We start from the raw sequence: 24,748 nt of genomic DNA on the forward strand, positions 1-24,748 counted from the left end.
TTAATATGTAATACTTAAAATTATTCAATTATTTAATGTCTTCTTCCACGGCTTGGATGCAGCCATGGAAAGTATGCTCATCAAGTATTTGTCTGGATCGTTACCATAGAAAATAGCCATAAAGATGAATGGTTCCTCAAAAATAAGATGACAATAGGGACAAATGAAAAGGAATACACTCAGGATGAAGGCTCAGATAGAATACTGGAAATGATTGGCTTGGCACAAATCCAACATAAATAACCCATTGGAGGAGTTGGCAATGAACTTCTGCTCCCACACGGTACTAGGGAATATTATAAGAGTCACACTCACACCCCTGGATAGCCTCTTACTGTCAGCAGCAGCAGCATCTTCCAAAACAAAGAACCAGCGGGTACATAATAAAAAGAGTAGGACATACAACTGAGGGCATAGGGAAAAAAAATCCTGTCCTGCAACAGGCCCCCATTAGCTGATGTGTCCAGTTTGTGTCTCCACATATTATGAAAGGTCTGGAGAAACAGGAGAAGGCTGAGAAAAAACCAATAAATGAGGCATCTTGGACAGCATCCTCCAAAGACATAGCATATTCGTCTTGGCAAAGCCTGGAAGCAGGGTGACCAAGAAGGCTAGATTCGCCTATGGAAAGTCACACAGAGATGGAGACAAATATCTTAATGCCAAATCCTCCGGCTCGCACCTTGCTATTTCTCGTCATCATCGACATCTTCATCGTCATTCACATTAAACCCATGCAATCTCTGCCTAGAGCCCTTTGGCATCAGATATCAATTCATTTAAAACCACCAAATGGTGTCCCTCAAGTAACATCTTCTGGGAGTCCAGATGCCAAGGAGGCTCGGGACATGTTTTTTCAGGGGGAGGCTAGAGAAGTGGTCAAAAAAGGCCCATGGATGAGATATTGTGAAGTTTTCCTGCTGATTCACCCTTTTTCACAACATTCATTGCTGCTTGCTGTTCACTTGACTTTCCAATTCGAATGTAATCTCACCCTGGTATTTCAACCATTTCTCTGGAACCGGGCACATTTTGAGCATCCCCAGATTCTGAGGTGACATAAATCTATAGGCATAGTTGGCCAGAAAGTTGATGGATAACACTTTTTTGTCGCTTGGCTTAAGACAACCCTTTTGAAAGGAGCGGATTTTAGGGATGTAGCCTATTGGAGCCCAATCAATCCATCAATCAGTGGCATTTACGGAGTGCATACTGTGTGCAGAGCACTGTACTAAGTGCTTGGGCATTGCCAAACAACACGAATGATCATTTTTGGAGGGTTGCCAGAAAGTTTGTCCATTACAGTATTCCTCGCACAGTAAGCACTCAATAAATAATAATAATGATGGAATTTGTTAAGCGCTTACTATGTGCAAGGCACTGTTCTAAGCGCTGGGGGGCATACAAGGTGATCAGGTTGTCCCACGTGGGGATCATAGTCTTAATCCCCATTTTACAGATGAGGTAACTGAGGCACAGGGAAGTTAAGTGACTTGCCCAAAGTCATACAGCTGACAAGCGGCGGAGCCAGAATTAGAATCCATGACCTCTAACTCCCAAGCCCGTGTTCTTTCCACTGAGCTAGGCCGCTTCTCAATACGATTGATTGATTGATGGGAGAAGAATTTGGGAAGGGGAAGATTTTTTCTGTTCCCTTTACGTTTACCCCCTTTTACCAGACCGTAAATGATGACCCTCATGCCTAGGGAAGCAGCAAGTTAAAAGTTTAGGCAGGCTTTTTAAATTCTCTCTGAAATGAAAATGAGGGGCTCTCCAATCCAGAGTTCCTGGTAAATCCCATCCTAACCCACAGCTTCCCCTAACCTTCCATATATCTTATTACTACACAGAGTACAATCTAAGAATCAGATCTGCTTCCATCCCTCAATTTTACAAACTCATTGCAGAAGTCAGAAATCTTAAGTTTTCTCCTAAGCTTCTGAAGATTCTAAATGACCTAAAAAATTCTCAAATTATATGGAAGTTTGTAGAAATCCAAATTGTCAACATCTAACGTTTTAGCCACCATCGAAGGGACTGGAAAGGTCTACTGTAGAAGCTCTGGAAGAAGAACTGGTTCTCATCTCAGGGCATCTGACTTGTTGATTGAGGATTTAACAGAGAGCTTATCTCGAAATCCAAAAACACGCAGAAGGAAACTGCAAACTGGGTAAAGGACTGTGAGGATCAACAACCTAAAGGGAAGTAATTAGGCAACAACTTACAGAAATGCCGGTAGAAGGTAAAGCATAACTTTGATTGTTCACTATCTTACTTCTGAAAAGTAAATATAGCGGGAGACTAGAGGGAGTTGAGAAATAATTACGGGGAAATTCCAATACAGACATGTAAAAGTGCAGGGGGAGGGAGCTGGTTTGAAAGGCAGAAGTTCCTCTATAGGCACGGTCTCTGAGTACAAGTCAAAGAGGAAGAGAGAATGCAATGTGTAGACGTCACTTCTGGGTTTAAAAGAAGAAGAAAAAGGTACAATCAGTTCACCCTTGCAGCACCCTGAATCAAGGAAAATGTACCCCATGACCAACTCTGGGCAGTTAAGAAGAACCATTTCTTCTGACACCACGTTGCTCTCTATTCGGACAATCGTGTATTGTCAGAACGATGTCCTCTAATTCTCCCAGCACATTCTATCCATCAGCAGGGAAATCATATGTTCTGGTAGAACTGACTGTGCCATAATAATAATAATAATAGTTGTGGTATTTGTCAAATACAGTATAAGTGAAAGTGCACGCAAAGTGCTTGGAGATAACTCAAGCAGAAAAATCTTCTATGGGTATCTGTGGAATGGTAAACTCTTTGGCTACTTCATATGTCGGACCCAGGACTTTGGCAAGCAAGAAACAAACCAAGGGCTGGGTTGGTTTAATCAATCAATCCATTATATTTATTGAGCACTTACTGTGTGCAGAGCACTACACCTAGTCGTTAGGAGAATACAATAGAGTTGGTAGATGTGATTCCTTCCCTCAAGGAGTTTAGAGTCTGATAAAGGATGACGGCCAATTCAACTGAATGAATTAATGCAGTCCTGCTACATTTAGTCCAGATATATGGACAGCATAATAAGGGTATTGTCCAGGACCTGACCCTTTCTATTTGAACTCTAAGAATAATTCATTTAACTCTATACCTCACAAAATAAATTATTGGTCCCAAGATTTGGCATAGGCTACTAAAGGACAGATTACTTGCGTTACCAACCCACACACCAGGAAAGTCTATTTCTCTAGGGCTCAGTTGAAAAGGCTCTCTGCTCCAGAGGATAAAAATCCAAGACTTAAAGACTCCTGGTGCCTTGCCTAGGTATAATATCTTTACAGAGAACCTGCGATTAACCTTGGAGGTGGAATACTTTGGAAAAAAGGCACGTCTCCTTACTCAGAAAAGAGTAAGTCAGATCACTTTGAGGTCCAGATTTCTCACCGTTGTCATCATCCTCAAACTCTTAATAGTACGTCTGGCACTATTTTGGGAATTGGCCTACTGCTTGGGGCATGATTGGGAGTCAGAAGGTCATGGGTTCTAATCCTAGCACTTGTCTGCTGTGTGGCAGACGGCACAGTGAAGACACTCTGCCGGGATTCCCTCTCGGAACCCAGGCTAGAGGAACTATCCTCTCTCTAACAAATTGAAGACAGTGAGTTATCTCAGTTCATTGTTACACTGTTTATATTTTTGTCCTACCAATTCTGTTATATTGTACTATGGATTGATTTATCTCATGGTTTCCTAGAGGGAAATCCAAAGTCACCTCCTTCCTAATGCACACTTTAGATTATCTTTTTAATCAAGAAGTTTTCAAAGTTGTGTATTGCAAACCCTTTCCTCCTACTTAGACCGTGAGCCCCCTGTGGGACAGGGACTGTGTCCAACTTGATGAACTTGTATCTACTCCAGTATTTAGTACAGTGCTTGAGTGCTTGACACACAGTAAATGCTTAACAAATGCCATAATTATTAGTATTATTACTGCTATTTCCAATTTCCAAAGTAAGATATGAGGTGTGGGGAAGGGGAAAGGACAGGATGGATAAAGTCCTCGTGTAACCTATGTTTTTAGCTTATATAAAAAACTTCCCTAGAGTTCTCCCCCTCTAGACTGTAAGCTCGTTGCGGGCAGGGGACATATCTACCAACTCTATTGTATTGCACTCTCCCCAGCACTCAGTACAGTGCTCTGCACACAGTAAGTGCTCAATAAATATGATTGATTATTATTATTAATAATAATGCTATTTGTTATGTGCCTACTATGTGCCAAACACTGTACTAATGCTGGTGTAGAGACAAAATAAAGTCAGACACTCTACTTGTCCCACATGGGACTCACACTGTAAGTAGTAAATCAGGTATTTAACCTCCATTTTACAGATGAAGAAACTGAGGAACAGAAAAGCTAAGTAACTTGCTCAAGGTCAAACAGCAGACAAATGGCAGAGCTGGGATTAAAACCCCAGTCCTCTGAGTCCCAGGCCCGTGCTCCTTCAACTATTCCGTACAGCCCCGCTTTTGTCTAAGAAACCGTAGTCTAAGACCCTTGCTCAGAAAATCTTAGCCTAGTCTAAGAAAGGCAAAGGCAAAATGATTTCTTCAAGACAAAGAACAAAACTTCTAATAAGGTAAAAAGAAAAAAATCTACTTTCCTGTATAATGGAAATTTCAGAGATTTCAGCCTCATCGTCATCACCATCAATAACAAGTATTTATTGAGTGCCGCACTAGGCACTTGAGAATACACATTAGAAGAATGAGACATGGGTCCTGCTCTGAGGAATTTACCACTTTTATAGTGCAGGTCTTTAAACTTCAAGGTGAATCTGAAGCATGGATTCAAGGCATCAAATGTGCACCTTCTAAAGCAATTTAGAGCAATGAGAAGCAGATGAAAAAAAAAACTAAATTCAGCTACCAGCCTTAGGAAGAAAGCATTCCTCATCCTTTATTATACTGCTGCTTCCCAGAGGAAAATCCAAAGTCAGAAAACTAGTCAGACAAGGCACTTGCTTAATTTACTAGAAAACTAAACCCCACAAAAGATGTGTCGTGTGTTAATGTGTTCTGATACATTCCCTGGGCAGCCTGGGTTTTAGAACGAGAGTAGTGAGGTGAGGTAGGAAGGGACAAGGTGATTGAGTGCTTTTAAGCCAGTGGTGAGGAGTTTCTGTTTGCTGCTGAGGTGGATGGACAACCAGTGGAGTTTCTTTAGGAGTGGGGAAACACGGCCTGAATGTTTTTGTAGAAAAATGATCCGGGCATCAGAGTGATGTATGGACTGGAGTGAGGAGACATAGGAGGCAGGGAGGTCAGCGAGAAGGCTGAGAGAGTAATCAAAGTGGGAGAGGATAAGTGATTGGATTAAAGTGGTAGCACGTTGGATGGTGGAAATGGTTTGGGAGGGGAAAAGGGCAGGAGCAAGTGTTTTTAGAAGGTGAGAGGGGTGGGGGTCAGAAGCGCAGTGAGAGGGGGTAGATTTTTGAGACCAGGTGGGCTTAGATCATCAGTCGAACAAAATGACCACCCATCAGATGTCTTCGCCTATTTGTGTCTCCATTGGCTAATCACCTTTTTGTTTGACGTTTCATGACAAAACTTTTCTCTGTTGTTGTGTTTGATGATTACACATCACCTTCCCGGGGATGTCAGCTCATCAGCCATCATGAGCACTTGTGTGTTGCTGTTATTTATTTGCCTACCTTTCTTCATTTTTTTTCATTTATAGCTCTCCTCTTACTCATTTTCCTATATAAAATTTGCAATTTTTGCCTACTTGCCTCCTCCATTAAACTGTAGTACTGAACATTCCAAGTGCTTAGTACAGTGCTCTGCACATAGTAAGCGCTCAATAAATACTATTGAATGAATGAATGAATACTTGCACATAGTAAGCTTTTTACAAATACCATATTTAAAATCCTCATTATTGTTATTACTATAAATATAAGTTTCTTGAGGGCAGGGCCCTAACTTCTACTGCACATTCTCAAACACCTGGTACACTGCTTTGCACACAGTACTTGGATCTGTTCCCTTTGGGAACTTGGTATTCATCCCACCCTCAGTCCCACAGCATTTATATACATATATGTAATTTATCTATATTATTGTCTGTCTCCACCTCAGCTTAGGAAGGGAACGTGTCTACCAACTCTCTTGTATCATACTCTCCCAAGCACTTAGTACAGTGCTCTGCACACAGAAAGCACTCAATAACTACTACTTATTGACTGAGAGCTCAGTAAACGCTGCTGAAGATGATCCAGAAAACTTAATTTGCAACACTAATGTAATTCTGCGCCTTGCTATTTTTCTGCCTGTGGAAATGGGAGCAAATTGCCTAATTTGATAACTCTACATAATGCAAGCATCCTGATACATTAAAAATCGTACTGAATTTCGTAAATGTATTCTGTCCCCTGAACAAGATCTAAATGATAATTAAGACTCAGGTTTGTTTTTATGTTTTTAACTTTTAACACTGACAGGAATTACATAATACATTATGCTTTGCATACACTTAAATGCAACACAAGGGAAAACAGCTTTTAAAAACATAAATTAGAACTGTTGTTGGTACATTCAAAACGACAAAAAGAACATCCCTTGAGATGCCGACTGCAAAACCTTGTGGCCAATATACATTTTCATGACAGTCTGAAGCAAAACGAGTATTGTTCTGCCCAGTCTATAGACGGAGAACTGCAGAGGCTTGTAGAAGCCCCAATAGGAAATTGGCGGCCAGGTCAGCCCGCCTGTCGGTCAGTCAGCTGAATGCATTGAGCGGTCCCGCCTGCCTTTTATGCAGCTTCAAGTCCTGGGGCATTCCTGGATGGTCTACCTAATGCTAGTAATCCCACACCTCGAGAACCTCTAATGGTTGCCCAGTCCTCTCCTCATTGAGCAGAAACCCCCGATCGTTATCTTAAAGACACTCTGCCGGGATTCCCTCTCGGAACCCAGGCTAGAGGAACTATCCCCTCTCTAACAAACTGAAGACAGTGAGTTATCTCAGTTCACTGTTACATTGTTTATATTTTTGTCTTACCAATTCTGTTATATTGTACTGCTCCAAGCACTTGGCTTTGCACACATTAAGGGCTCAATGAATATCACTGACTGATTGATTGATATTGTTCACAGTCAGTTACAGATCCATCTCCACAATTATTAACAAAATCGCTGCAGTCCCTTCTCCTCACACCCCAAATCTGACCTGCCCCCAAGGCCAAGTCAGGTTTGGCCAATAGCTTCAGTGTCCAATGATGTTAATCTTTCGGCATTATCTTGAGACTTCCCACTGTGAATACGATCTCCTGCATCGTGTGACATTATATTTCAGTGACACTACTCCGATATAAATCTGTCCTGCTGGATTGTCTCCAAGACATGATAGCTTTCCATGTCTACTGGAGTGACCAGTCTTCCATATGCATTCAGTCATTAGCCCTCCTGCCAAATAAGCTCAAATACTACCACTATCTTAGACTGGGACTCCCAGAAGTCACTGAGAAGATGTGTCCTGCGATCCAGTATCACCCGATTTGAAACATAATGTGGAAATATTCTATGACGGAAATATCAGTCAAGGGCTCCTCCCCACCCTCTGCTATTCTCTACCCACCGGAGTCCGGGGAAAACGTCTAGCCAGAGAGGAAGGAAGGAGGGTGCGTAGTCTATCTGGGTCCACATCTTGATCTTCTATTGAGATCTCTCAAGGAAACAAGACCAAAGTTGTGGCTTAGAAACTGAAGCATTCAAAACTCTTGAGAAATGAGTAATTATGCAAAAAAAAATTAATGGGAAGTGTTGAGTCATATGTTTTTACAGTCACAGAGCCCAGCTATGAAAATAAGCCCTCACCATGAAATCAAACACAGGTAATGTGCCCTTCAGCAAAAGGAAAATAAGGTTGGTGATACAAATGCACACACAAACACTCACACGCACACAGAGCAAAATCAAATCCTGATTCCAAATGAATCTGATAACTTAGTTGTGGCCATCACAGGACTAGACAGCCATTTTGTTCACCCTATGCCCCCCTTGGGAGTCAGGGGCAAGGAGTATAAATTAGCTTCTGCTAGGAACATATAGCTGTAACTGCTGCTGGCTGGCCAGAGGCTGTGTGAACACCTAGATTAGTGGGAAGCAGAAGAAAAACTTTGTATTACTTTAAATTTAAGTTAGGATAAGTCAGACTCTGGCAAAGCCACAAACAACTGTCTGCCATTACCCATATCCCTGTTTCTGCCCGGCATATGGAATCCATGTACGGAAAGGGGGAAAAGGAACAGAGGCACAGGCGGGAGTCAGAGTAAATCACTCAGGTCTAAGTGGGTGTCTGTATACAACGAATGTGTAATTTTTCATTGTTTTGATTTAAAAAGAGAATAATTAATCAGTTAGCAGGGCTATCTCTCCTGAGATATGTGGCAAAACAATATGTTGAGAAACAACCAATTAATCTAATTTGGTTAAAGAACTGGAATCAAAGCCAAGCAACCTGGGCTCCAGTCCCTCCTCCGCCACCCACTCACTAAACAACACCGAGCAATCGTCTAATGTCTAAAATGCTTTCCTCCTCTAGGCATCACAGAGGCATGGTGAAGACTCAAACTCAAGTCTGGCATTTTTAGCTTCTTAAAAGAAAGAGACAACCTGCACACTCTTCCAAAGTTGAAAGAGGGTCAACAGAATTTATTGAGCACTCACCAAGTACTGGAGAACAGAACTTCAGTCATTAGTGAGTTTTAGAAAAGTAGCATGGCCTAGTCTTCTTGGTCCTGGGAGTGGGAGTCAGGTGACACACATTCTAATGGCTCAGTGGAAAGAGCCCGGGCTTGGGAATCAGAGGTCATGTGTTCGAATCCCGGCTCTGCCACTTGTCAGCTGTGTGACTGTGGGCAAGTCACTTCACTTCTCTGTGCCTCAGTTACCTCATCTGTAAAATGGGCATTAACTGTGAGCCCCATGTGGGACAACCTGATTTCCCTGTATCTACCTCAGCGCTTAGAACAGTGCTTGGCACATAGTAAGCGCTTAACAAATACCAAGATTATTATTATTATTAATTTCAGCTCTCTCACTTGTCTCCTGTGTAACTCTGGGCAAGTCACTTAACTTCTCTGTGCCTCAGTTTTCTCATTTGCAAAATGGGGACTCAATACCCGTTCTCCCTCCTTCTTAGACTGTAAACCCCATCAGGGACAGGGACTGTCTAATCTGATTATCTTGGATCTACCTCAGCACTTAGTACAGTGTTAACTACACAGTAAGTGTTCAATATAGGCCACTTTTATGGGTTATGTTAAGCTCTTAATATGTTCCAGGCACTGTACTAAGCTCTGGGGTCGATACAAGTTGATCAGATTGGACATAGTCCCAGTGTCCCACATGGGGCTCACATTGCTATTAATTGCTATTTTACAGATGAGGTAACTGAGGCCCGGAGAAGTTAAGTGACTTGCCCAAGGTCACACAGCAGACAAGTGGGAGAGTTGGGATTGGAACCCAGATCCTTCTGACTCCCAGGCCCCTGCTCTATTCACTGTGCCACACTGCTTTTCTATTCAGTTGAGAGGCCCAATTCATCCTCACATATTCAGTGAAATAAATATATTCTACCCACATGATATTTGAGGAAACGGAGATGCAGCTAAATACTTGCCCTAAAAGACAAGAGCAGGAAACAGAAATCGCTAAAGCCACCAGACTATTCTCTTTCCCATAATAATAATAACTGTGGAATTTATTAAGTATTTACTATGAGCCGAACACACAGTTTGATAGTGCATGTGGAAGAAAAATGCCTGCCTTCTTCCTGTTACCATTAGCACAACGCTTTCCACCCTTGTCACTCATTGTCATTTTACTCTATTACATACTTTAAATTGCAAATTCGGGAAGAAACACCAAGTTCTGTGCAAATTCTGTAACACCAAGTTACTTTACTGCTCTCCTACTACACCTCAGCCCGCACACTGTGCTCCTCTAATGCCAACCTATTCGATGTACCGCGATCTCGTCTATCTCGCCGCCGACCTCTCGCCCACATCCTGCCTCTGGTCTGGAATGTTCTCCTGCTTCCTATCTGACCGTTACTCTCCCCACCTTCAAAGCTTTATTGAAGGCACATCTCCTCCAAGAGGCCTTCCCCAAGTCCTCATTTCCACTTTTCCCACTCCCTCTGTGTCACCCTGATTTGCTCCCTTTATTCACCCCTCTGTCAGCCCCACAGCACTTACGTAGAGGTCAGTAATGTATTTATTTATACCAATATTTATTTATATTAATGTCTGTCTCCCCCTCTAGACCGTGAGCTCGTTACGGGCAGGGAATGTGTCTACCAACTCAGTTGTACTGTACCCTCCCAAGTGCTCAGTACAGTGCTCTGCACACGGGAAGTGCTCGATAAATATGATTGGTTTATTGATTGGTCGATAGATCGTCTGTGGAAGACCCTTCAGTTTGGCTTCTGTGGCTCCAGAGCCAACCAAGAAAAACAAAAGATCATGCAAATGGTGAGTTGTCAAGCTAAAAGGGGAACAGAAGAAGGTAGGCTTTTTCACCCAGATGCCCTCAGCTCCTGAATGAGCTCGCCCAGCTATTTGGGGGGACGGGAGCGTCAAGGAGGGATGCAGTGTAGGATTCATTCATTCAATAGTATTTATTGAGCGCTTACTATGTGCAGAGCACTGTACTAAGCGCTTGGGATGAACAAGTCGGCAACAGATAGAGACGGTCCCTGCCGTTTGACGGGCTTACAGTCTAATCGGGGGAGACGGACAGACAAGAACAATGGCACTAAACAGCGTCAAGGGGAAGAACATCTCGTAAAAACAATGGCAACTAAATAGAATCAAGGCGATGTACAATTCATTAACAAAATAAATAGGGTAACGAAAATATATACAGTTGAGCGGACGAGTACAGTTCTGTGGGGATGGGAAGGGAGAGGTGGAGGAGCAGAGGGAAAAGGGGAAAATGAGGCTTTAGCTGCGGAGAGGTAAAGGGGGGATAGCAGAGGGAGTAGAGGGGGACGAGGAGCTCAGTCTGGGAAGGCCTCTTGGAGGAGGTGATTTTTAAGTAGGGTTTTGAAGAGGGAAAGAGAATCGGTTTGGCGGAGGTGAGGAGGGAGGGCGTTCCAGGACCGCGGGAGGACGTGACCCAGGGGTCGACGGCGGGATAGGCGAGACCGAGGGACGGCGAGGAGGTGGGCGGCAGAGGAGCGGAGCGTGCGGGGTGGGCGGTAGAAAGAGAGAAGGGAGGAGAGGTAGGAAGGGGCAAGGTGATGGAGAGCCTTGAAGCCTAGAGTGAGGAGTTTTTGTTTGGAGCGGAGGTCGATAGGCAACCACTGGAGTTGTTTAAGAAGGGGAGTGACATGCCCAGATCGTTTCTGCGGGAAGATGAGCCGGGCGGCGGAGTGAAGAATAGACCGGAGCGGGGCGAGAGAGGAGGAAGGGAGGTCAGAGAGAAGGCTGACACAGTAGTCTAGCCGGGATATAACGAGAGCCCGTAATAGTAAGGTAGCCGTTTGGGTGGAGAGGAAAGGGTGGATCTTGGCGATATTGTAGAGGTGAAACCGGCAGGTCTCGGTAACGGATAGGATGTGTGGGGTGAACGAGAGGGACGAGTCAAGGATGACACCGAGATTGCGGGCCTGCGGGACGGGAAGGATGGTCGTGCCATCCACGGTGATAGAGAAGTCTGGGAGAGGACCGGGTTTGGGAGGGAAGATGAGGAGCTCAGTCTTGCTCATGTTGAGTTTTAGGTGGCGGGCCGACATCCAGGTGGAGACGTCCCGGAGGCGGGAGGAGATGCGAGCCTGAAGGGAGGGGGAGAGGACAGGGGCGGAGATGTAGATCTGCGTGTCATCTGCGTAGAGATGGTAATCAAAGCCGTGAGAGCGGATGAGTTCACCGAGGGAGTGAGTGTAAATGGAGAACAGAAGAGGGCCAAGAACTGACCCTTGAGGAACTCCAACAGTTAAAGGATGGGAGGGGGAGGAGGCTCCAGCGTAGGAGACCGAGAATGATCGGCCAGAGAGGTAAGAGGAGAACCAGGAGAGGACAGAGTCCGTGAAGCCAAGGTGAGATAAGGTATGGAGGAGGAGGGGATGGTCGACAGTGTCAAAGGCAGCAGAGAGGTCAAGGAGGATCAGAATGGAGTAGGAGCCATTGGATTTGGCAAGAAGGAGGTCATGGGTGACCTTAGAGAGAGCAGTCTCGGTAGAGTGGAGGGGACGGAAGCCAGATTGGAGGGGGTCTAGGAGAGAATGGGAGTTAAGGAATTCTAGGCATCGATTGTAGACGACTCGTTCTAGGATTTTGGAAAGGAAGGGTAGTAGGGAGATAGGACGATAACTGGAGGGGGAAGTGGGGTCAAGAGTGGGTTTTTTTAGGATGGGGGAGACGTGGGCATGTTTGAAGGTAGGATGAAGGTAGGAGGTGCAAGGAAGTGACTAAAAAAATCAAGTCGACAGCTCTGACTCTTTATAACCCCTCCCCCAAACCGCTCCTCTCGAGGCCACCGATCCCTTCACAACTGGGCATGGACAACCCCCGGGCTACAGAAAAGGCCAATACATAAGGGCTCACCAATTGTGGAAGGCCAACACTGCAGAAGATCTATAGGGAATGTGTTGTATGCCGTTGTCCCCTACGCAGAATAAAATGGAGAAAAATTAGGAGACGAAGGGCTTCCTTGATATGTCTTCTCCCTTTTGTGGGCAGCCTTTCCCATCAATCAGGGGTTTGGGGAGGGGGTCCCCTGGAGGGGCAAGGATGAAGGGCCAGGGATTCCAGTCCAGAGTGCCACAGGTTCTGGCACCGTGTTGCCAGGAGCTCAGGGCAGGTAGGAAAGTTCCAGTGGGATCCATTTTTCCTTTCTGGGAAAACTGACATGTCCTGGAAAGAGAAAACATAGACCCCCCCCACACACTGGAAACACACAAAACACTAGTGCCTCTCTGAAATTCTGTGAAGGGAGGTAGCATCTAGGTATTCCATTTTTACTTTCTTCAAGATTTATGTGTATATATATTCATGCGATAGCTCATTTGTAGATTCTGTTATTCTGCTATTCATCTCCTGTTAAATTGGAAGCTCCTTGAGAACAGGGATTGTAGGGAAGCAGCCTGGCACATTGGATCGAACATGGGCCTGGGAGTCAGTAGGTTAAAGGTTCTAATCCCGGCTCCACCACTTGTCTGCTGTGTGGCCTTGGGCAAGTCACTTCACTTCCCTGTGTCTCAGTTACCTCACCTGTAAAATGGGGATTAAGATTGTGAGCCCCATGTGGGACAGGGACCCTGTCCAATCTGATTTGCTTGTATCCACCCCAGCGCTTAGCACAGGGCCTGGCACATAGTAAGTGCTTTACAAACATCATCATTATTATTATTATTACGTACTTACTCTATTGCACTCTTCCAAGCACCTGACACAGTGTTCCGCACCCAGTAATTGCTCAATAAATACCACTGATTGACTGAGCCTACAGTACACACTCAGTAGGCACTCAATAAATATCATTACTACTAGTACATAGGGGAAAATGCAGTGAAGTGAAAATCACATTTAAAACCCATAAGGTCTAATAAAACGAGTCCTTAAAGTCTTTTTTCCTTAAAGGTAAAAATCACCTACAAATGACTTTCATTGATTTCCTCTATGTTCAGACTCTTGAGCAAAATACACAGACAAAACTGTTTAAACAAAAAGCCTGGTGTGTTGTATTTATGGAAAATTAATTATTTTACCTTAATGGAATGACCATTATGAAAGAATAGAATAGAACAGAAAGAATAGAAGTGGCCTACAGGGCTCATTTACATGGTCTCTGTTTCTATCGCTACGAGTCCTTTTGAAATACACATCTGTACTGTCTACAAGGGAAGAAAATAATAATGCCACGGGGTTTGGTTCAATCATTAGTCTTTGAGGCAGACCTTCTTCAAAACATTTGGATTATTATGATTTGTTTTCCTTCGGGTTTATTAGAGATATAAAATCAAAGGGATAACCTTCTGGCGAATTCCCAAGTGATGTTGAAAATTAGATTAGAAACAATAGGCAAGTTTCACAATTCCTTAGTTGGCCTAGCGGCATGACCTGGTGGAGGGTTCATGGGCTTGGAAGTCAGGGGACACGAATTCTTATCTCTGCCTTTTCTAGTCCAAATATCAAACTGCATATTCCCACACCCAATTTCAGTTTCTCACACATACACTCACATACACACACACTCTCACCCACATACACACACACTCTCACCCACATACACACTCACCCACACATACACACTCACCCACACGTACACATTCACACACCTCCAAATTATCCTTTTTCCTTAGACAACCTGTGGGCAGTATGTTGTGGGCAGGGATTGTCTCTCTCTGTTGCTGAATTGTAGAAGCAGCGTGGCCCAGGGGAAAGAGCACGGGCCTGGGAGTCAGAGGACATGGGTTCTAATCCCGGCTCCGCCACTTGTCAGCTGTGTGACTTTGGGCCAGTCACTTCACTTTTCGGGGCCTCAGTGACCTCATCTATAAAATGGGGATGAAGACTGTGAGCCTCATGTGGGGCAACCGAATTACCTGGTATCTACCCCAGCGCTTAGAACAGTGCTCAGCACATAGTAAGCGCTTAACAAATACCAACATTATTATTATTCATTCATTCATTCAATAGTATTTATTGAGCGCTTACTATGTGCAGAGCACTGTACTGAGGGCTTGGAATGTACAAATCGGTAACAGATAGAAACAGTCCCTGCCCTTTGACGGGCTCACAGTCTAATCGGGGGAGACGGACAGACAAGAACAATAGCAATAAATAGATAGATTATTACTTTCCAAGTGCTTAGTACAGTGCTCTGCGTACAGTAAGCGCTCAATGGGATGAACGTGGCTCAGTGGAAAGAGTCTGGGCTCGGGAGTCAGAGGTCATGGGTTCGAATCCCAGCTCTGCCACTTGTCAGCTGTGTAACTGTGGGCAAGTCTCTTAACTTCTCTGTGCCTCAGTTACCTCATCTGTAAAATGGAGATTAAGACTGTGAGCCCCAGGTGGGACAACCTGATTACCCTGTATTCACCCCAGCGCTTAGAACAGTGCTCTGCACCTAGTAAGCGCTTAACAAATACCAACATTATTATAAATACGATTGACTGAATGGTAGAAACAGGAGAGAAACACAGTGGATATGGCTCTTTCCCAAACTCTGCTGGTAGCTAGGGTCTCTTCTCCCTGGCTTTCACCATGGGGGATCGGAGAGAGTTAAAACAGTGACCCACCCCCACCCCCACCCCGCAGAATCGCAGAGAGCAATCCTCCAGCAGGGAGCAAGACAGACGTGGACAGAAAGGGTAGTCTCTGCTGCAGATGTCTTCCCGAATTTCCTGCTGCCAGTGGAATGGCAAGGTGGGCTTTTTATTTGACTGTCCTCTTTTAAAATGATTAAAGGAAAGTGATATAAGGTTTTCTGGGTGTCTGTGGGAGGGGGAGAGGGGGAAATAATACGAGATTCATGTGAAAACTCACTTTCCAAACCGATTTTTCTGTTTACCTAAATCTAGGTATCTTGCATGGCTCTTACTGGTTCACAGATCAATTATCAATCAATCAATTGTATTTATTGAGCACCTGCTGCGAATGGAGAACTGAACTATGTGCTTGGGAGAGCCCAGTAGAATGAGTAGATATGATCCCAGGCCTCAAGAAGCTGATAAATATACGCCTCAAATGAGGAGGTCATATGTTTAGAGAAGCAACATGGCCTAAGGGAAAGAGCATGACCTAGTGAAAAGAGCACGGGCCAGGGAGTCAGAAGACACGGGTCCTAATCCCAGCTTCACCACTTGTCTCCTGGGTGACCTTGGGCAAGTCACTTAACTTCTTTGGTCCTCAGTTCCCTCATCTGCAAAATGGAGATTCAATACCTGTTGTCCCTTCTACTTAGACCGTGAGCCCCGTTCATTCAGTCGTATTCATTGAGCGTTTACTGCGTGCAGAGCATCGTACTAAGCGCTTGGAAAGTACAATTCAGCCACAAACAGAGACAATCCCTACCCAACAAGGGGCTCACAGTCTAGAGATGTGGGAGTTGATTATCTCGTACCTACCCCAGAACATAGAACAGCGCCTGTCACATAGTAAGCACTTAACAAATGCCACTATGGTTATTTAAAACTCAAACTGAATCGGGAACTCAATGGACAGTATTTAGGGAGAAAAGATCCATTTTAGTATAAAAGTTGACATTACATACCACACTGCGATGAAGGACAGGAGCACTAAGACAACAACAGCAGCCAGTGAGCCCAATCCAACGCCCATCATCTGCTGCAGACTGAGTGATGAACCTGAAGAACACAACCGCAAGAAACTGAACAAAACTAACACTAGACGGTCTCCGTCTGGAGAATCAGGGATGAACCCAATCAGAAGCCGAATGGCCTAGTGGAAAGAGCACGCCCCTGGGAGTCAGAGGACCTGGGCTCTGCCACTTGTCTGCTGTGGGACTTTGGGCAAGTTACTTGACTTCTCTGTGCCTCAGTTACCTCATCTGTACAATGGGGGTTAAGACTGTTGGCTCCTATGTGGGACGGGGATGGGTCTAACTTGATGGTCTTGTAATAATAATAATAATGATGCTGGTATTTGTTAAGCACTTACTGTGTGCCAACCACTGTTCTAAGTGCTGCCCAGTGCAGTGCCTGACACATAGCAAGAACTTAATAATTACCATGAAAAAATTGTTTTCTTAGAGCTTTATGATGTCTTCAAACAAATGGAGGAAATGGTGGTAAGGGTCCAACTATAGACAGGAGTTGGACTTCTTTTCCAAAATAATCACACTTCCCTGTTTCCCCAAGAACGCTCACAATGATCTCAAAATGATCAGGATTGCTCTTCTCATCCGGAGACAAAGCAAGCACATGTGCACGGCAGCTCAGGTTCCTCTTCCTGTTGCCTTTTTGGACTGGTCCATGACTCTGCCCAAACGATGTCCCTAAGTGGCTAGCTCTCTGTCCCCTTCAACTTCTCTCTACTTGGTCACAAGTTCAACTCCTGACTGAGAATGGGGAAGTGAAAAACAGCAGGGAAAAGATTTATGAGTGGCATGATGCATTCTAGTTCCCATATGGTAGTTGTTCTGTTTCTCTCATGAGGAGGTTCCCATGGGACTGTGCGCCCCATTGGGACAGGGATTGTATCCCACCTAATTAACTTGTACTTACCCCCAGCGAGAAGAACAGCGTTTGACGCACAGTGAGCACTTAACAAATGCAATTGAAATAATATCACTGCTTCAGTTCCCCAGAAACCCTCTTCTCAAGCTAGAATTGACAAAGGGGCCTTGCTCTAGGGAGCCTCTCTGAGCCAACATCCAATTCTACCCTCACCAGCTCTGAAATCCCCCTATCTGACCACAACCTCAACACCTGCCTTCTCTCCCACGTACACTCCTCTCAAATCTGTCCTGTTCCCCCACAGGGACCTCTGATCTTTTGACCCCCATCTAATTTTAGGAGGGTAAGGTATACTGAGGCTTAACTAAACTAATTGATCTTTTTGATTTGAATCCCTAGGAAGAACAGTGACTGAAACAGGTGCTCTTTGAGTCATCTCTAACAGATTCGTGTAAGATCAATGGATACGAGCTGTAGAAATCAACGATTTAATACTCCTTTAGTTCTATACAGGAGCCTGAGGCCATGGAAAGGAGAGGAACCTCACTTCTCCCTCTTCTACTCCTTCTGCTACAGTCCAACTCCCAAGCAGTTGCAACCTGTGAATCACAGAGACCCAATCTACAACCCTATCCCATACTGTGCACCATCAAGCAGTGTCTGACAGACCCCAGCCTCAGAAAACATGGCCTAAGGTGTTCACAGGGTACAGTGAGGGCAAAAAGGTCATAGATTCTAATCCCAGCTCCGCCACTTGTCTGCTGCGTGACCTTGGACAAGTCACTTCACTTCTCTGTGCCTCAGTTACCTTAACTGTAAAATGGGGATTTTGAGACTGTGAGCCCCATGTGAGACAGGGACTGTGTCCAACCTTATTATCTTTTATCAACCCCAGTGCCTGGCACGTAGTAAGCGCTTAACAAATACCATCGTTATTACTATTATTACTACTAATACCCTAAAGAATTACTGGGGGAGCATGATCACATGCGATACATAGGTATCTAGGGTGTCATTCACAGGGCCAGCATGCAAGTGCCCTGCAGTTGAATGTAGACAGGGAAAAATATTCCTCACTTCTCTTTCTTTTTTTAATGGTATTTGTTAAACACCAAGCACTGTACTAAGCACTGGGATAGATACAAGATAAATAGGTCAGACACAGTGCCTGTCCCACATGGGACTCACAGTCTAAGTAGGAGGTAGAACAGTATTTAATCCCCATTTTACAGATGAGGGAACTGAGGTCCAGAGAAGTGAAATGACTTGCCCACCATCACACAGCAGGCAAGTGGTGGAGATGGGATTAGAACCCAGGTCCTCTGGCTCCCAGGCCCGTGCTCTTTCTACTAAACCGCTCTGACTTCTCTCTATGAAGAAAGCTGCAGAGTCCCAGGAAACTCTTCAAGAGCAAGGATCGTGTCATATGTACTTCTGCATGGCCTAGTGGAAAGAGCACAGGCCTGGGAGTCAGAGGATCTGGGTTCTAATCCTGACTCTGCCACTTGCTTGCTGTGTGACTTTGGGCAAATCACTTAACTTCTCTGTGCCTCAGTTTCCTCAACTGTAAAATGGGGATTAAATACCTCCTACTTAAACTGTGAGCCCCATGCGGGACAGGGATTGGGTCTGACCTAATTAACTTGTACCTACACCAGTGGTTAGAACAGCGTTTGACACATAGTAACCACTTAAATACCAAAAAAAAGTAAATCAGTAGTAATCGTTGAGCGACTACTACATGCAGAGCACTGGATTAAGCACTTGGGAGAGTACGATGGAGTCAGTAGACATGATATTGGTCTTCGAGCACCTCAAAATCTAGCAGAGGAGAAAGATGTTTGTCTTCGCCACCCCCCCAAGACTGTGAGCTCATTGTGAACAGGGAATGTCACTGTTTATTGTTGTATTGTACTTTCCCAAGTGCTTAGTTCAGTGCTCTGTACCTAGTAAACGCTCAACAAATACGACTGAATGAAAGATAAGATAAATTTTAGATAGGAAGAAGCAATAGAATATATGGATATGTACACAAGGGCTGCAGGAAGGTGTATTTAGGAAGCACAGAATTGTTGAAGTGTCAGTAGCGGGGATATATGATCGGGAGAGTGGAAATTGAACAGGGAAGGCCTCATGGACAAGATGGGATGGGCTTTGAAGAGAGGGAGAGCTGTGGTCTACGGGATGTGAAGAGGGAGGGTGTTCTGTGCAAGGGGTAGAGCTTGAACAAGAGATCAGTGGCAGGAGAGTCAAAACCTTAAGGTGAAAGAAGTTTGTGAACTGGGGTGTAGTGGGAGAAGAGAATGCTAATGTTAATGATAAAAATTAGGCTCGGCGTGCCTTTACATCTGGGTTAGAATAACTCCGTTTGAACCTTGGAGATGAATAATAATAACAATAATAATAATGATTGCATTTGTTACGGGCTTACTCTGTACTAAGCACCATCCTAGGCACTGGGGAGAATACAAACCAATCCAATCGATACACAAGTTTCAAGGCAAGAGATGTGACAATAATAAAACTGTAGAGCGATTTCAATTTTCCCACAGCACATTCCCATAAATTACCTCATTTTAATGTCATATCTATGAAGTAAGAAGAGGCAAGTATCACATTCCCCATTTCACAGGTGAGGAAACTGAGGCTCAAAGAAGTTAAAAGACTTGTCCGAGGTCACCCAACAGGCCAGTGGAAGAGTTGGGACCAGAACTCAGTCCTTCTAATAGTAGAGTGCTCTGCACACAGTGTACACTCAAAAAATACCATGGATCGGTTGACTGACTGATTCTGACTCTTAGACCTGCACTCTTTCCATTATACCACAATAGGACATCTTCAGATTTCCTAAAGTTAGCATCCCAACAAAGCCGAGAAAGACAAGGGTTCAATTATTCTGTAAATTAAGGAGGAATCGTGACTAAACAACTCAGAAGCTAGAGTCCTGGGAGTGATGGTCCAAAAAGTTGGGTTGGTCTCAGAAAATGGAGGCTCAGAATCTGTTTTGGAGAAAACATGAAATTGGGGGACACTGACAGAGGCAAAAAGTAGGCAGTTGCCAACACTGATAAACCAGGGGAATTGAATTGCAAGGTTGAGAAAGGGAAAATTAAAGGTCCAGTGTTTAAAGGGCACAGTGAAAATACTACTGATTTAGCTACCTCAAGGGCATCTGGGACTATAAGGACACAGGAGATTCTGTTTGGAATGAGGCTAATTTACTGAAGCTGTTTTGATCACAAATCAATTTACAGATTGCACCTATGTTACTCAAGTCCTATGTCTTACAGTTTTCCCCCATCTAAGGATAACTGAAGCAGAACACGCCTCAAGAAACGACTGGAGTTGCTCCAGAGCAGCTCTGAAAGACTTTTTCCCAGTTGAGCACTTTGCTAAAAATGGGAAGCGATGCTGAGGACTGAGGGAAGACTTGGGCCCTAAATGAGGCTGATAGGAGGTCAGAGCTACCTCTTTCCTATCAGAGTGGTTCCAGAAATTACCTCCTCTGCAGCCCCATCTTTACTTCCAGAGGCAAAGGGGGAAACCCCCAACCAATGGAGCAGAAGGAAGATTATCTGAGCTTTGCTGTGCAGAACCATGGTGTCCCAAATAGGACCAGGTTGGGAAGCATATCGCACCCAGGTCCCTGAAGGAACTGGAACGAGAGGGCAGTCAATTTGCTCTAAAAGGAATTTAGACTATTTTTAATTCTGGGCTAACTTTTCTTTGCTTGATTTTCGAACTTATTGGCAGCAAACCCTCTTAGCTACTACTGTGCTTTCAACTGAAAATTGTGAATGCCATAAAATCTATATTCCCATTACCTTTGGATGGGTCCAGGACTTTAGCATCATCTAGTGGAAAGAGCAGAAGCCTGGAAGTCAGAGGACGGGTGTTCTATTCCCAGGTCTGCCATTGCCTACTGTGGGATGCTGAGCAAATCACATTTCTGGGCCTCAGTTTCCTCATCTGTAAAACGGAGATTAAATAACTCTTCTCCCTTCTTCCTAGACCTTAAGCTCCATGTGGGACAGGGACAGTGTCCACCCTGATTTTCTTGCATCTACCCCAGCACTTAGGACACTGCTTGGAACGTAGTAGGGAATGTATCTATCAACTCTGTTGTATTGTACTCTCCCAAGCACTTAGTACAGTGCTCTGTATTATAAATAAAATCATCAATAAATATCACTAATGATGAGAATAAGTGCTTAACAAATACCACAATTGTTATCATTATTATTATCATTATTTAGTTTTAGAACAAGGCAAGTTCTTGTCCAAGAAAATCAGGAACAACAGCAAGGTTAGATTCAGTCAAAGATATATTATGAGATGAATGGTAAAATAAGAATCTTAAATCTCTCCTAAATGGGGATTTATCAGAAAGAGAAATACAGCAACAAAATTTGCCTCAGCTTTATTTGGAATTGTTCCAGCTTTGGGCCTCTCTTCAGAGGACTTTAATTTTGCAGCGTTTAAGGTCACATCTGAGAGTACACAGTGGCGTGGGACCAAAGGCCCAATTTTTTTTTCATTTCTGTATAAAAGGATAATTAAGGAACCCAAAAAACAGAAGTAGCCAGAAGAAGTTTTTTTCAAACCGCAACCAACATCAAGAATTACCCTGAAAAAGTTCATTTCAGAATCCTGGAATCTTTGTAAGTAAATGCTATGGATGTAACAAAGTGAAGGTGTTGTCCAAAGCCCAAATTTATCCCACCATCATCGTCATGAGCCTCCTTGCAAACATATAACTAGTGGCACACTAACCAAGAATCACTGCGAATGATGAATATTTCTGTGCTGCTCTTGAAGGTAGGGTTGTTGTTTTTTTAATGGTCTTTGTTAAGTGCCAGACACTGTACTAAACACCAGGATTGATACATCATAATCAGGTCAGACACAGTCCATATCCTATATGGGGCATTGCAGTCTTGATCCCCATTTTTCAAATTTGGTAACAGGCATGGAGAAGGTAAGTGACTTGCCCAAGGGGACACAGCAAGCAAGTGGCAGAGCCGGGATTAGAACCCAGGTCCTCTGCTTGCCAGGCCTGTGTTCTTTCCAATAGGTCATGCTGCTTCTAAGTAGGCCATGGTTCTTGCAAGAACTGTGTAAGAAGTATTTTGTTAAATGGTGAATGGTCTTACCTTTAATTTGGGCCCAAACTGCACAGGACTGCGTCCTGACCTGCAAAGGAAAATATGTTTCACACCATTATTTTCTCTACCTGGTACTTTTCGTCTATACATGGCACCTCGTCCTAAGCATCGACTGGATCTGAGTCCCCTTTTATCGTCCATCTACACCCACTCCCTTGGAGAAAGCATTTGCCCCCATGGCTTCGACTGCCATTTCTATGTGGATGATTCCCAAATCTACATCTGCAGAAGCAGCGTGGCTTAGTGGACAGAACGTGGGCCTAGGAGTCAGAAGGACCTGGGTTCTAATCCTGGCTCCTCCACCTGTCTGTTGTGTAACCTTGGGCAAGTCACTTAACTTCTCTGGGCCTCAGTCACCTCATCTATAAAATGGGGATTAAGACTGTGATCCCCATTCAGAACAGGGACTGTGTCCAACCTGACAAATTTGTATCTACCCCGGTGCTTAAGTACAGTGTAAGCATTTATCAAATACCATTGTTATTATTATTATTATATTATTCTTATCTCCGGTCCTGATATCTCTCCTTCTCTACAGTCTCACATTTCCTCCTGCCTTCAGGACGTCTTTACTTGGACGTCCTACCAACGCCTCAAAGTTAACATGCCCTAAATAGAACTCTTTATCTTCACACCAAAACCCTGTCCTTCCCTGGCTTTCCTGTCACTGTAGAAAGCACCGCCATCCTCCCTTTCTCACAAGCCCGTAACCTTGGCATTACCTTCAACTCATCTCTCTCATTCAACCCACATATTCCGTCTATCACTAAATCCTGTCGGTTCAACCTTCACAACGTTGTTAAAATCCACCCGTTCCTCTCCCTTCAAACTGCTACCAGGTTAATCTGACCACTTATCCTATTCCGTCTTGATTGCCGAGTCAGTCTCCTTGCTGACCTCCCTGCCTCCTGTCCTCCCCGCTCCAGTCTAGACTTCAGTCTGCTGCCTGGATCATTTTGCTACAGAAATGTTCAGTCCATGTTCCCCCCTACTCAAGAACCTCCAGTGGTTACCCATCAAACAGAAACTCCTTACCATCGGCTTTAAAGCCCTAAATCACCTTGTCTCTTGCACCTTACCTCCCTGATTTCCTGCTACTACCCAGCCCACACACTTGGCTCCTCTAACGCCCACCTACACACTGGACTTTGATCTTAACTGAGGTAGCAGCATGGTGTAGAGGATACAGCATGGGCCCGGGAGTCAGAAGGTCATGGGTTCTAATCCCGGCTCCAGCACTTATCTGCTGTGTGACCTTGGGCTAGTCACTGAACTTCTCTGTACCTCAGTTACCTCACCTGTAAAATGGGGATTTAGACTATGAGCGCCAGGTGGAACGGGGATTGTGTCCAACCCGATTTGCTTGTATCCACCCCAGTGCTCAGTACAGTGCCTGGCACATAGTAAGCACTTACCAAATGCCATAATAATAATAATGATCATTACTATTATTAATCTTTCTAGCCTCAAATGTCTCACCCATGTCCTGCCTCTGTTCTGAAACTCCCTCCCTCTTCATATCCATCTCTTCCCACTTTCAAAGCCTTCTTAAAATCACATCTCCTCCAAGTGGCCTTCCCCAACTAAACCCTCATTTCATCTTCTTCCACTCCCTCTACATCTCCCTTGCACTTGCATTTTCTACCTTTATTCACCCCTCCTTTAGGCCCACGGCACTTTATATATATAAATTCCCAAATTCATTTATTTATATTAATGTCTGTCTCCCCCTCTAGATTTTCAGCTCGTTGTGGGCCGGGAATATTTCTACCAACTCTGTTATATTGTACTCTTCCCAATGCTTAGTACAATGCTCTGCACACAGTAAAAGCTCAATAGATATGATCGATTGATTGATATGACCACTTATTTCAAAGGGTGCTTAAGAATGGACTACAATTCATATTCTCCACCCTGCAGGTTCTACAAGGGTCTCTGAATATAAATATTAATAATAACAATAGCATAATAAATAATAAATAGGGCAACTCTACAGAGGGTGCCATTCTTCTCATTTTGCCAAACTTCCGGAAGCTACAAAACTTCTAAATTTGCCCTAATCTCCCATGGAATAGCCAATAAAAAATGCAATAACCTACACAGTTTAGGAGCACAAGGTAAAATATTTTATGGTCACTCTTCTTTGAGTGCTCTCTTGACACATTGCTACAGAATTGTTCTGCTTTGCAGTGCTAATACACTTGACACTGTTTCATAGGGAAATTGTGCTTTGTTTTGCCCTCTTTCACTTTAACACTCTATTTACATGAAACTAATTAAGAGCTCTATCCAGGGTATATCAGTATAACAAGGCTTTGCTAGGTCTAGGATACTGCAAAATTTCAAAAAAAACACTTTCTAAATAACAAGGCCA

General features: G+C 44.1%; 1 protein-coding gene across 2 annotated transcripts in view; it reads right to left on the minus strand.

Moving 5' to 3' along the window:
* SUSD1 (sushi domain containing 1) overlaps nucleotides 1-24,748 on the minus strand; it is a 145,863-nt gene that overhangs the window by 6,973 nt on the left and 114,142 nt on the right. The window contains exons 17-19 of one of the 2 annotated variants that reach the window (XM_029053619.2): nucleotides 22,363-22,402; nucleotides 16,285-16,378; nucleotides 12,615-12,675 (exon numbers count right to left, since the gene is read on the minus strand). In XM_029053619.2, coding sequence (XP_028909452.1) covers nucleotides 12,645-12,675; nucleotides 16,285-16,378; nucleotides 22,363-22,402 — 165 coding nt within the window. In that variant the 3' untranslated portion in view covers nucleotides 12,615-12,644. The remainder of the gene's footprint in view (nucleotides 1-12,614; nucleotides 12,676-16,284; nucleotides 16,379-22,362; nucleotides 22,403-24,748) is intronic. The other variant, XM_039910667.1, reaches the window with a different exon arrangement.

The sequence above is a fragment of the Ornithorhynchus anatinus genome, chromosome X3, assembly GCF_004115215.2.
Source record: "Ornithorhynchus anatinus isolate Pmale09 chromosome X3, mOrnAna1.pri.v4, whole genome shotgun sequence".
Classification (NCBI taxonomy): Eukaryota; Metazoa; Chordata; class Mammalia; order Monotremata; family Ornithorhynchidae; genus Ornithorhynchus; species Ornithorhynchus anatinus.